The sequence below is a fragment of the Carcharodon carcharias genome (assembly GCF_017639515.1).
Source record: "Carcharodon carcharias isolate sCarCar2 chromosome 37 unlocalized genomic scaffold, sCarCar2.pri SUPER_37_unloc_1, whole genome shotgun sequence".
In the NCBI taxonomy this organism is placed as follows: domain Eukaryota; kingdom Metazoa; phylum Chordata; class Chondrichthyes; order Lamniformes; family Lamnidae; genus Carcharodon; species Carcharodon carcharias.
Window position 1 is genome coordinate 5445129 of NW_024470758.1, and position 13224 is coordinate 5458352.

At 42.7% G+C, this 13224-nt stretch overlaps 2 protein-coding genes across 2 annotated transcripts; both read left to right on the forward strand.

The window, feature by feature from the left end:
• The first annotated feature begins 5490 nt into the window (after positions 1-5490).
• LOC121274546 (histone H2B) lies at positions 5491-6089 on the forward strand. The gene has a single exon (XM_041181885.1). It carries the CDS (start codon positions 5543-5545, stop codon positions 5918-5920), a length of 378 nt encoding a protein of 125 aa, XP_041037819.1. The 5' UTR covers positions 5491-5542; the 3' UTR covers positions 5921-6089.
• Positions 6090-6733: 644 nt separating this feature from the next.
• LOC121274502 (late histone H2A.2.2-like) lies at positions 6734-7220 on the forward strand. The gene has a single exon (XM_041181842.1). The coding sequence runs from the start codon at positions 6828-6830 to the stop codon at positions 7218-7220; it is 393 nt and encodes a 130-aa protein (XP_041037776.1). The 5' UTR covers positions 6734-6827.
• The last annotated feature ends 6004 nt before the right edge of the window (positions 7221-13224 follow it).

The following is a 13224-nucleotide window of genomic DNA, read 5'->3' on the forward strand; positions in this document are numbered from 1 at the left end:
GATTAGTACAGATTGAGACAGAGATCACATACCTGTCTGAAAAGCTCAGAGTAAAAAAGGCAGATACTGTATTCTGTCTCACAGAGCAAACTGAGCACAACAGGCAAGTTTAAAATTCTCACAGGCTGATTGAATGAAAATGTATCAACTTGATTCTTACAAAGTGAATTACACTTACACAGCAATGGAGTGTTAGATCCAAAGATACCTGAGCTTTCACAATTGTGTTCACACACAAAGGGATTTAATACTAGGTCAAACTCACAATTACTTTATTAAAACCTACAGTATCAATGGCCTGTTTCTGTTCTGAAATTTCAACATGGACTGAACCTAGACTTGTAAACAGTTTCAGAAACTGAAGGTTATACAATGAATCCCACACTGTCAGAGTAGCAGAGACTGACAAATTCAGAAAGATTCTCAACACCATGTCCAGTACCAGAAACTGGCAGATACATACTAAATACTACACTCAAAATTCCCAAGTTTGAATAATATTTCATTTATCTGACACAGACATAAAGTAGCACTGACAGTGAAAGATAGTCACAAACTCACATCAAACACACACACACACACACACACACACACACACACCATTAAAGAATGGGAGTTTCAGAATGATTCCCATATTTGCACTCAGGACCACTGAACTATATTAATATAATCCCACACTCAAACCCTGTACAATATTCTGACTGCTATAGAAAGAATCCTCCATTTACAGTCACACATATCACCAGTGACTGACAAATACAGCCAGAGTCCTACATGTAAACTCAGTGTCAGAGGCTGAGTGATACAGAATTAGTTACAGATACAAACACACATGGGCAAGCACATCCCCATTCAGACACTCCCCCACACAGAAACACTACCAGAGACTAACAGGTAGAAAATGAATTTCCAGTACCACTGAACAATTCAGGTTGAGTCCGAAATGCTCATTCTGTACCAGAGCCTGATAGATACAGAAAGAATGCCTTACAAACAGGCCAAGACTTCACAGTTACATACTCAGACACCAATTACCAAAGACTGGCAGTTACTTAAGGAGAAAACACGCACAGTATCGCAAAGTGGTAAACATAGAGTAAATTCCAGTCACACATCACAAAGTCCAACAGATACGGATTGAATCTCTCACATGTACAGTACCGAATGCTGACAGATACAAATGATATATTCAAATTGAATACTAATAGAATGGCAAATTGAGAATGAATCACAGATACAGATTGAATCACACATTTACATCCCGTGCGAGGTGCTGACAGACATAAAATTGCTCCAACCTTTATATATAGTACCAGAGGCTGACTGGTGCAGAATGAACCTGAATCTCACATCGAGGAGAACAGATGGACTGATGCATAAAACCTTCAGAAATTGGAGCTGGGGTTGGCTATTTGGCCATTCAACCTACTCCATCATTCATTAAGACAGATGTTCTACCTCAACTCCACTTTGCTGCACTCTCCTTATATCCCTAGTATCCAAAATCAATTGACCTCTGTCTGGTACATACTCAATGGCTGAGCTTCCAAATCTCTCTGGGGTGGAGAATTCCAGAGATTCCCAACACTTTCAGTGAATAAGTTTCTCTTCATATCATTCCAAAATGGCCAATGCTGTGATCTGAGATGGTGACCACATGTTGTAGATTCCAGAGTCAGGAGAACCATTTTCTTAGCATCTACCCTGACAATCCGCTTAAGAGTTTAAAATGTATAATTTAGATCACCATTCTTCTAAACTCCAGGGAACATAGAGCTAGTCTACTCTATCTCTTCACAAAAAAATCCACTTGTCACAGGAACCAATCTAGTGAACAATTATTGCCCTCCCTCAAGAGAACCATGCCCTTCCTAATGTAAGGAGACCAAACTGCCAGGTGTAGTCTCACGAGTGTGCTGTATTATTGGAACATTTTTCACTCCTATTATCCAATCCTTTGGAACAAACATGAACATAACACTTCCCTTTCTATCTGCTTGCTGTACCTGCAGATTAACTTTCAGTAATTCATGTACAAGGACACCCAGCTCCCTCTGAGTGCAAACATCTTCCAGTCTCTCACATTCACACATGTTATTTTCCCCCCTACAAACTGGGCACACTCACACCACCATATTGTATTTTATCTGCCATGTTCTTACCAACTCGGACAACCTGTATATCTGCCTTAGCAGCTTTTTGGTGTCTTCCTCACTAATTAATTTTCCACCTAATTTTGTGTCAGCAACAAACTTGAATATATTAGATTCAGTACCCATCTAAGTCATCAATATACGTTGTAAGTACCTGATGCCCATGTATTATCAAGAGTAAGTTAGAGCCTACCAATCCAAAAGTGCCCTGTTTATTCCTACACTTTTTTCTGTCCATTAACTAATCCTTGATCCATGTTAATATATGATCCCCAGTCACAAGTTCTAATTTTGTGTAATAAACTCCTGTGTGGGACCTTTGCAAATCGCTGAGCAAAATGACACACCCCCTCAGATTGCAAGGCACTTTGTTACCAAAACAAAAGGAGAACCTTAAATACATTTTAAATGACAAAGAGAACAGGCAAACAGTACCTGCTTGTAAGGTATTGCCTGAATTGCAATATTGTACCCAGATTGCAGTGTAAACTATGCATTGCAGATCACTCCCCAAACCTCAGAGTATCAACAAACTAGATGAAGCTGATCATACAGACCAGCCAATGAATCATATTGTGTGATATACAGGCATTCAGGACTGTGTTCACAGAAATGGAATTTTAATCCAAACTCTGACATAATAGCCGATTAAACATAGGTTGGACTTAGACTCATAATACATAGAATAGAATCTCGCAATAATACAGCAGAGGGAGGCCATTCGGCCCATAGTATCTGTGCCAGCTCTCTGTGAGAGCAGCTGTGCTGCTCCCACTGGCACATTCTTCCCCACAGGCCTGTTTAATTTTCCTTCTGTTCTTTTTCTATTTCTTTCTTGTCCAATGAGCTCAAATTATCTATTCACATGGACACATTGCTTCTCTTAACAGACATTGACCATATCCACTCAACATCCATCCTTTCCCAAGGTTAATAGTCACAGCTATTCGAAGGCAACGCTTATTACTGATGAGGTTTCAACTGCAATATGAATAACTCCATATTGGGATTCATTTATCTGCCATCCTCTTCTCACTCACAACACAAGGTCAGATAATTACTGGTCTAAAGAGCAGTTGATAAGTCTGACACTTTTTAACATTTATGTGTAGAAAGGCCACTGGATAAGACTGCTCGACTAAAAATAAAGATAGTCAGCCGGCTATGAAAATGTGAACTTAACTCTGAAGTGGAGATATTTTCAGGTAGGCCTAATTCTGACAATCATCTAGAGTGTTAGTGATAACTGGTTACTGTAGGAGATGTGAGTTTTTTTATTCATTCATGCGATATGGGCCCATTCCTAATTGCCCTGGGGTAGGTAGTGTTGAGCTGCCTTTTTGAATACAACTGAGTGGTTTACTCAGCAATTGTAGATGGCAGTTCAGAGTCAACTTCATTGCTGTGCTTGGTCCTAGGATCCAATATAAGCCAAACCAGGTAAGGGTGGGGATGATAAATCTACTTTCCTAAATATTTGAAGGTGTTAAACTTAGCACTTTGAACACTATTCCTGAGATAAAAGTTACATAGAGATACACAATCAATCCCAGAGTCACATGCAGCATCAAAGACTGATAACTAAACAATAACTGTCTCTCTCACATACAGTCAAGTCACTCAGCATCCTGAATTGGAAATATATTGCCATTCATTCATCTGTAGTTGGGTCAGAATCCTAGAACTCCCTTCCTAACAGCACTGTGGATGCACCCACAACACATGGACTGCAAAGGTTCAGGAAGGCACTCACCACCACCTTCTCAAGGGCAACAAGGGATGGGCAATAAATGCTGGCCCAGCCACCGAAGCCCGGATCCCATGAATAAAAAAAATACTGCACCAGAGACTACTCAGCAAATCTTACATAACACCAGACACTGAGACAGACAGTATGAAGACCAATACATGCACAGTAAAAAAGAGACCAACACAGAATGAATCCCAGCACACACACCATGCCAGAGACTATCAGAATCAGAATGAATTCCACAGTCACAATGTACTGGAGGTTGAAAGACACATATAAAAAAATAATAATCCCACATTCACCACAGTGCCAGAGAGTGACAGATACAGAATGAATCCCACATCACACAAAGCACATTGTCTGATAGATACAGGATGATTCTCAAATTGTCCCAGAGATGTAGAGATACAGAATGCATCTGACAATCACACAATGCCACAGACTAAGAAACACAGAGGTATCTCAAAGCCAAGGATTGATAGAGACAAAATGAATCCTTCATTTCTGAAGACATCAGGCACTGAGTTACAAAATGGCATCAACGCTTACACAGGGTACCAGAGTCCAACAGAAACAAAATGAATTGCATGCTCCCATACAGTACCATTGATTGAGACAGAATTGATCCCACTTATTGAGGCAAATTCTACATTTAACAGTTTTTGGTGCTGTAAGTGACAGTGGGATTACTTCTGTCAAAAATTGCAACAGATTGGCCTGTTGAGAATGAATCACATACTCTGCATCATTTCCGGAGACTGACTGATACAGACTGAATTTCACACTGCCATTCAGCAACGGATGTTGACAGGTACAGAGTTTATCTCACATTCACACACAGTATCAGACATTGACATTGACAGTGAATGAGAAGTTCAGACTCAGAGATAGTACCACAGACTGAAAGACACAGAATCAGTACAACTCTGACCTACAATGCCAGAGACTGACAAATAAAGAATCTAATTAACATACAGTTACAGAGACTGACAGGTACAGAATAAATGCAATACTTTTCGTGGCCGAGAAAAACACATACTGATTTAATTTCGCACTGGGTCATAGACCCAAGAAGCGAATGATTTCACTTATATGCACCAATAAAGGACAGATGCACAATGAACCTCAGGATATCAAATGAATCCAGCACTGAGTCATGGTCCTATCAAGTCATAGATACATTTAAATCCAGCCCTGCACACTCCAAACATTGAAGGAACCTCACACTCACACACAGCATCAGACAGTGAGTAAATCCCACAATCACGCAAATTACCAGAGCTTCACAATTCCTGAAGGAACCCCACATTCCTATACAGTCCCTTGCACTAACAGCCAGGCGACATTTCCCGGTGTATCTTTACACATTGAGGAACTCCGGCTGGAGAAGGTCTTTGGAAAATGTATTTCCTGATTGTAGTAAGGAGCCTTATGATTGGCGAAGAAAGCTAAAGATGATTGGTCCATTTATCTATCCAATCATAAAGGAAAAAAAACAGAAGACGTTTTTTGTTTTAAATATGTCCAATCAGAATCATTGTTCTCCCATTCCTCAATAGCATGTATCTGTCAGACTGTCTATTTAACGAGCGGACGGAAGGGGTTTGGTTTATTTCTGTGTCTGAAATTGAGATTGAAGATGGTTGAAGAGAAGAAGAAACCAGTTGCTAAGAAAGGCGCCAAGAAAGCGGTGAGTAAACCGTCAGGAAAGGGCGGCAAGAAGCGGCGAAGGTCGAGGAAGGAGAGTTACTCCATATACATCTACAAAGTGATGAAGCAGGTTCACCCCGACACCGGCATCTCCTCCAAGGCTATGAGCATCATGAACTCGTTCGTGAACGATATTTTCGAGCGCATCGCGGGTGAGGCTTCCCGCCTGGCCCATTACAACAAGCGCAGCACCATCAGCTCCCGGGAGATCCAGACCGCCGTGCGCCTGCTGCTGCCCGGGGAACTGGCCAAGCACGCCGTGTCGGAAGGGACAAAGGCGGTAACCAAGTACACCAGCTCCAAGTGAAACCCCCCAATGGACTGAACAACACCGGAAACAACGGCTCTTTTAAGAGCCACCCACAATCTCTCCGAAAAAGCTATTGCTTCTCTTTTAAATTTATGATTTTTACTGTGAAGTATTTTGAATTATCTGATTATTTTCTTTTTGTTTCAATCACAGCAATTCTCAGTCATGTGGATTTAACCCTCGTTCAATTATTGAGTCTTGTTAATAATGTCTCATAAATTAATGACTTGCCGATCACCCTCGGCGCTTTGTTTTAAGACGCGTTAATATTCGACCCCTTTCCCTGGTTTTGGAGAGAGAAGAGAACGCAAATGAGTCAATAATCGATCAGTTCATTTCCTATCAGCCCCGGTTGTGTAGCAACATTCAGTCTCAACGCTGGCAAAAATGTTCAATTTTGTCTGTCATAAATATCTACAATATACCGTCCGTTTGCAGAACAATGTAAATGGCACTTTCTGCGGGTCTTAACAGTGTTTCATAAAGGATCGAGATTGCCCCCGGATCACGGATTCTAAAAGCGATTTGGAACATGGGATAAAATATGAAATAGTCCCATCAGGGACGCGTATTTATAAAACTTCGTCGTCATTTCCAATTTGTGCTATGTTCTGTCCATTCTTTCTTTTTCTTTTTTTTTACAAATTTGGCGGGCTTTTAAAATTTGAAAAAGATCGGTTGAAATATCAAAATTTGGCGCCGTTATTTTCCGCCCTCACTCCGTGGGGTCTCCGGATTGGTGAGTTCAGTAGATATCTAATTGGTGATATGAAGAACATTATGAGACGCAGCACAAAGTGACCAATCAGCAATGCCCGCAGCACCATTCCTCCCGAAGATATAAGAGAAACGAATGTGAGAAGATTTCCTCATTCTCTGTGAAAGTGTTTGTGAGATTGTGGAAATGTCTGGAAGAGGAAAGACCGGTGGTAAATCTCGATCCAAGCCCAAGTCTCGCTCCTCCCGGGCTGGACTGCAGTTCCCGGTGGGCCGTGTTCACAGGCACCTGAGAAAGGGCAACTATGCTGAGCGTGTGGGTGCCGGAGCCCCGGTCTATCTGGCTGCTGTACTCGAGTATCTGACGGCTGAAATCCTCGAGCTGGCCGGTAACGCGGCCCGGGACAACAAGAAGACCCGCATCATCCCCAGACACCTGCAGCTGGCCGTCCGCAACGACGAGGAGCTCAACAAGCTGCTGGGAGGGGTGACCATCGCTCAGGGCGGGGTGCTGCCTAATATCCAGGCCGTGCTGCTGCCCAAGAAAACCAGCGTCACTGCGAGCTCGAAGACCAAGTGAAGCGGCCATTCTTTAATCTAATAACCCAAAGGCTCTTTTCAGAGCCACTCACAGGATCACTGAAAGGGCTGCTCACTGTCAGCAGATGGAGTTATTGTAACGGTGGATTTATCTGTTTCTGATTTGTTTACTTGTGTTTTCAGCCAAGTTAGAATGATGATTCCCGCCAGCTCCTCTCACAGTACGTACATTATCACTGACAGAGCTCAGTGACACAGGCAGGTCATCAGTTCCAGTGTCACATTTTCAATCCATCAATCAAACAGAGCAGGAGAGACTGTTTCCATATCAACAATTTAATATCAGATAAAACGGACACAACTGTGTCAGGTTCAAGTTTATAGAATTAACCTGAATAATATACTCTGAGATTCATGTGAAGTACGAGTCCAATATTTGCACACATCACGGGTTTATAAATTGCAGTGTCAATTCCCATTGTCTGTCCTGACATATACATTAGATGCAAATCCAAAACTCAAGTACATTATCAGCGAGATATTCTGAAAGCGAGTATAACCTGAGATACAAACGTTGATTCCAGTTTTATAAAACAAAAAGATACAATATCAATTGGATGAGAATGAACTAAGCTGTAACTTTCATACTAATCCTAAATTTTCAATGTCAGATGGAGAATACTGTGCCAGTTCCAGACTGATCTCCATTTTACATCCATATCAAAATTCTTATTCAGAATCAGACTAAGTGTCACAGTTCAAATTGATCAGTATAACCTGAGTTACATCCGAATCCCAAGTGAGTAGTAGGTTGAAAGATACAATATCTTTCACATATGTGTTCACAGTGACAGACATTTAACACTGGGCAAAAACTTAGAAACATTGCTTGCTTAATAGCTACCACATCAGTGATCTGTAACTGAGCTGAAAATTTGCATCGAATGAATCAAAACGTAAACCCCAGAGACTGAATGTTACATAATGAATCCCATACTCAATCACATACACTGTGTGACAGAGACTGACAGATAGACAATAATTCTCAACACATGTTCAGTGCCAGATACTGAAAGGAGCAGCTGTTTTTATTGTTCTCCCTATATTCATTCATGGGTTGTGGGCATCGCTGGCTACACCAGCATTTATTGGCCATTCCTAGTTTCCCTTCAGTAGGTGGTGGTGAGCTGCTTTCTTGAACCGCTGCAGTCCATTTGGTGTAGGTACACCCACAGTGCTGTTAAGGGAAGGAATTTCAGGATTTTGACCCAGCAACTGTGAAGGAATGGCGGTATATTTCCAAGTCAGAGTGTTGAATGGCTTTGAGGGAAATTTCCAGGTGGTGGTGTTCCCATTTGCCTGCTGCCCTTGTCCTTCTAAAAACTGGTAGTCGTGGATTTGGACAGTGCTGTTTCAGGAGGAATGGTGAGTTTCTGAAGTGAATCTTGCAGATGGTACACACTGCTGCAACTGTGCATCGGTGGTGGAGGGAGTGAATGTTTTTGAATGGGGAGCCAATCAAGTGGGCTGCTTTGTTTTGTGTTGTGTCTAGCTGCTTGAGTGTGGTTGGAGCTGCACTCATCCAGGCAAATGGAGGGTATTCCATCACAGTCTTGACATGTGCCTTACAGATGGTGGGTAGGCTTTGGAGAACCAGGAGCTTTGTTACTTGCCGCAGGATTCCTAGCCTCTGACCTGTGCTTGTAGCCACTGTATCTATATGCCTACTCCAGTTCAGTTTCCGGTCAATGGTAACCACCAGGATGTTGATAGTTGGGAATTCAGCAATGGCAATGTCATTGAATGTCAAAGAGCGATGATTAGTTTCTTACTTGTTGGAGATGGTCATTGCCTGGCTCTTCTGTGGTGCTAATGATAATTTCCACTTGTCAGGCCAGGTTTTGGGTAATGTCCAGGTCTTGCTGTATTTGGACATGGACTGCTTCAGTACCTGAGGAGTTATGAATGGTGCGGACCATTGTGCAATCATCAGCAAACATGCCCATTTCCTGAAGTTGATGGACAAAAGTCATTGCTAAAGCAGATGAAGTTGATTGGGCCTTGGTTACTCCCCTGGATAACTCCTGAAGTGACATCCTGGGACTCAGATGATTGATCTCCAACGATCACAACCACCTTCCTTTGTGCTAGAAATGACTCCAGCCAGCGGAGAGCTTTCCACCTGATTCCCATTGACTCCAGTGTTGCAAAGGTTCCTTGATGCCACACTCTGTCAAATGCTGCCTTGATGTCAAGGGCAGTCCCTCTCGCCTCCCCTATGGAGTTCAGCTCTTCTGTTCATGTTTGAAACAAGGCTGCAATGAGGTCAGGAGCTGAGTGGTCCCTGTGGAATCTAAATTGAGCGCCAGTGAGTAGGTTATTGCCACATGTTAGCACTGTTGATGGCCCCTTCTATCACCTTACTAATGATCGAGAAGAGACTGATGGGGCAGTAAATGACCAGGTTGGATCTGTCTTGTTTTTTTTTTTATAGAGGACATGCCTGGGCAAATATCAACATCGTTGGATAGATACTAGTGCAGTAGTCATACTGGAACAGGTTGGCCAGGGTCGCAGCAAGTTCTGGATCACATGCCTACAGTGCTATTGCTGGAAAATTGTCAGGTCCTGTAACCTTTGCGTTACCCCGTGCCTTCAGCCGTTTCTTCGTATCACATGGAATGAATCGAATGGACTGAAGATTGGCATCTGTGATTCTGGGGACCTCCGAACGAGGCTGACATGGATCAGCCACTCAGCACATCTGCATGAAGGTTGTTGTGAATGCTTCAGCCTTATCTTTTGCACTGATGTGCTGGGCTCCTCAAACTTTGACAACGGGGCTATCTGTGAAGCTTCTATTCATGACTGGATGTGGCAGGATTGCACAGTTAGATCTGACCCGTTGGTTGTGGAATTGCTCAACCCAGACTAGCACATGCTGCTTATGTTGTTTGGCCAGAAATTTGTCTTGTTTTGTAGCTTCAGCAGGTTGACACCTCAGGTTTAGTTATGCCTGGTGCTGTTCCTGGAATGCCCTCCTCCCCTTTTCATTAAAGCAGGGTTGATCCCCTGACTTGACGGCAATGGTAGAGTGGAGAATATGCCGGGCCATGAGGTTACAGACTGTGGCTAAGTACAATTCTGCAGCTGATGACCCACAGCACCTCATGGATGCCAAGACTAGAGGTGTTAGATCTGTTTGAAATATATGCCATTTAGCACGGCAGTAGTGGCAAACAACACAATGGAGTGTATCCTCGATGTAAAGATGTGTCTTCATCTCCATAGGGACTGTGTGGTGTTCACTCCTACCGCTCCTGCCATGGATAGATACATTTGCTGCAGGCAGGTTGTTGAGGATGTGTTTAACAATGATTTTCTCCTCACTATCTGCCGCAGACCCGGTCTGTGATGGTGCTACAAGGATATTTTTTGGTGATGACCCACCCAGCTTGCATTCTCTGCCCTTGCCATTATCAGTGCGTCCTCCAAGTGGTGTTCAACATGGAGGAGTATTGCTTCATGAGCTGAAGAGTGGATAGTGGGCGTCACTACATTTTAATCTGCAGGGGGATTCCTTGAACATGGTTGACCTGAGACTGGAATCGATTTTGAGGACTCCCAGGGCAACTGTTATATCTGCTGCTGATCTGTCCTTTCAGTGGTGGTGGTATCTGGGAGATTGTCAGGAATGTTCCCATGAGCATGACTATGTGAGGCTGTTGCTTCACTAGTGCCAAAACGTTAGTAAGGATTGACAGGGATTCCAGTTGAAGCTAAGTGGTCCATTCGGTTTTATTCCTTTAATAGAACTGAGTGGCTTGCTGCCATTTTAAGATCAAGCACATAGTTGTTGATTTGTTTGAAATCTATCCCATTTAGCACGGTGGCAGTGCCACACAACACAATGGAGTTGAGGTACCAGAGCAGGTTTCTCCATTTATCATGGTGAAATTCAAAACCCTGGAATATTATTCTGGATCAGCAGCAATACCACATCACCACTGTTGATGACACGCCAATTGTACCACTGATAGAGTTAAAGAGACTCCAAGACTCACAAATGCTAACAGGTGCTGACAGAAACAAATGGAAGACCACACACACAGACAAACACACACGTGACTGAAAAGCAAGAAATGAATCGCACAATTTCATACAGTACTAGTGAATTATAGATACAGAATTAATCCCACTGACAGATAGAGAATTAATCCCATACTCAAAAAAAAGCACGAGGAACTGAGACACACATATGATCCCCACACTGACATTGCATCACAGGCATAGAATGTAATTGACTGAACTAGAGTGAATATCAATTCACTCACAGTAGGAGAACTTCATATATATATATATATATATCCTAGTGACAGATCCGAATGCCTGCCAATCTCATACACAGCTCCAGAGAATAACAGATGCAGACTGATTGCTTCACTCCCATGCATTAACAGAGATTTCAGATTCAGAACGATTTCCACATTCACATGCAATAGCATTGGCTGAAAAAGAGTCAAACACATATTCAAACTAACATGGGGTAGTTAAATACTTAAGACAGAGGTAGATAGATGCTTGATAAGCAAAGGAGTGAATGATTATTGGGGGTAGACTGGAATTTGGAGTTGAGGCTAAAATCAGATCAGCCATTACCTTCTTGAATATCGAGCAGGTTTGAGGGACTGAGTGGTCTCTTCATGCTCCCAATTCGTATGTACACACACATCACTTTTAAGAGATCCAGAACGAGTTGCAAATTCACTTACAATCCCAGAAAGCGACTGATAGAACAAATCCCTTGCAGTGGAGAATTCATAGTCTGAAGTTGCTGAACTCAGTGTTAAGTCTGGAAAGCTGTAAAGTGCCTAATTGGAAGATGAGTTGTTGTTCCTCCAGTTTGTGTTGGGTTTTACTGGAATATTGCAGCAGGCCAAGGATGGACATGTGGGCATGAGAGCAGGATGGGATGTTAAAATGGCAAGGGACAGGAAGGTCTGGGTCATGCTTGTGGACAGACTGAAGATGCTCCACAAAGCAGTCATCCAGCCTACGTTGGGTCTCTCCAGTGTAGAGGAGACCTTATTGGGATCAGCGAACGCAGTACAACAAATTGAAGGAGGTGCAAGTGAGGTGCTGCTTAATCTGAAAGGAGTGTTTGGGCCCTTGAATGGCGAGGAGGGAGGAGATAAATGGGCAGGTGTTGCACCTTCTGTGCTTGCATGGGAAGGTGCCGTGGGAGGAGGCTGAGTTATTGGGGGTGATGGAGGAATGGACAAGGTTGTCCCAGAGGGAAAGGTCCCCACAAATTTCTGACAGTGGGGGTGAGGGGAAGATGTGTTTGGTTGTGGCATCATGCTGGAGTTAGCAGAAATGGCAGAGGATGATCCTTACTAAGCAATCCTGATTGAGCTAAGAATTACAATTGCAGTGTGAACTGGAAGGGCAGAGTTTTAAAAATAAGGGATCTCCCATTCAAAATGGAGATGAGGAGGAATTTTTTCACTCAGATGATTGTTAGTCTTTGGAATTCCCCTTCCCAGACAGCAGCGGAGGCTGGATCATTGAATATATTCGAGAGTGAAATAGACCGATTTTACAAGGAAATCAAGGAATGAGGGAGAGAGGCAGGGAAGTGGAGTTGAGGCCATAATCAGATCAGCCATGTTCTTATTTAATGGCAGAGTAGACTCGAGGGTCTGAAAGGCCTCCTCTTGCTCCTATCTCTAATGTTCTTATGCCTGTAAGCTCTTCCCCATTCTGGTTCCTTTTTTTTTGCACGTTTGGTTTTAATTTCATTTTCTCTTGTTTTTGCTTTCGGATGGCAGCTGTTCATCATTCCTCCATTCACACTCCTTTAGAATCATCTCTGGTATTTGTTACTTGTTCCTTTATCATTCCCTGTAGCCTTGCAGCACCAATTCTATTGCCATTGAATCTCTCCTGCCCTTTACCCTGCAGACTGAACCACAAGACAAAAGGTTTTATACTAATTTCACTAACAAGTAGCAAAGGAGAATTAATTAATAATCTGATAGTAA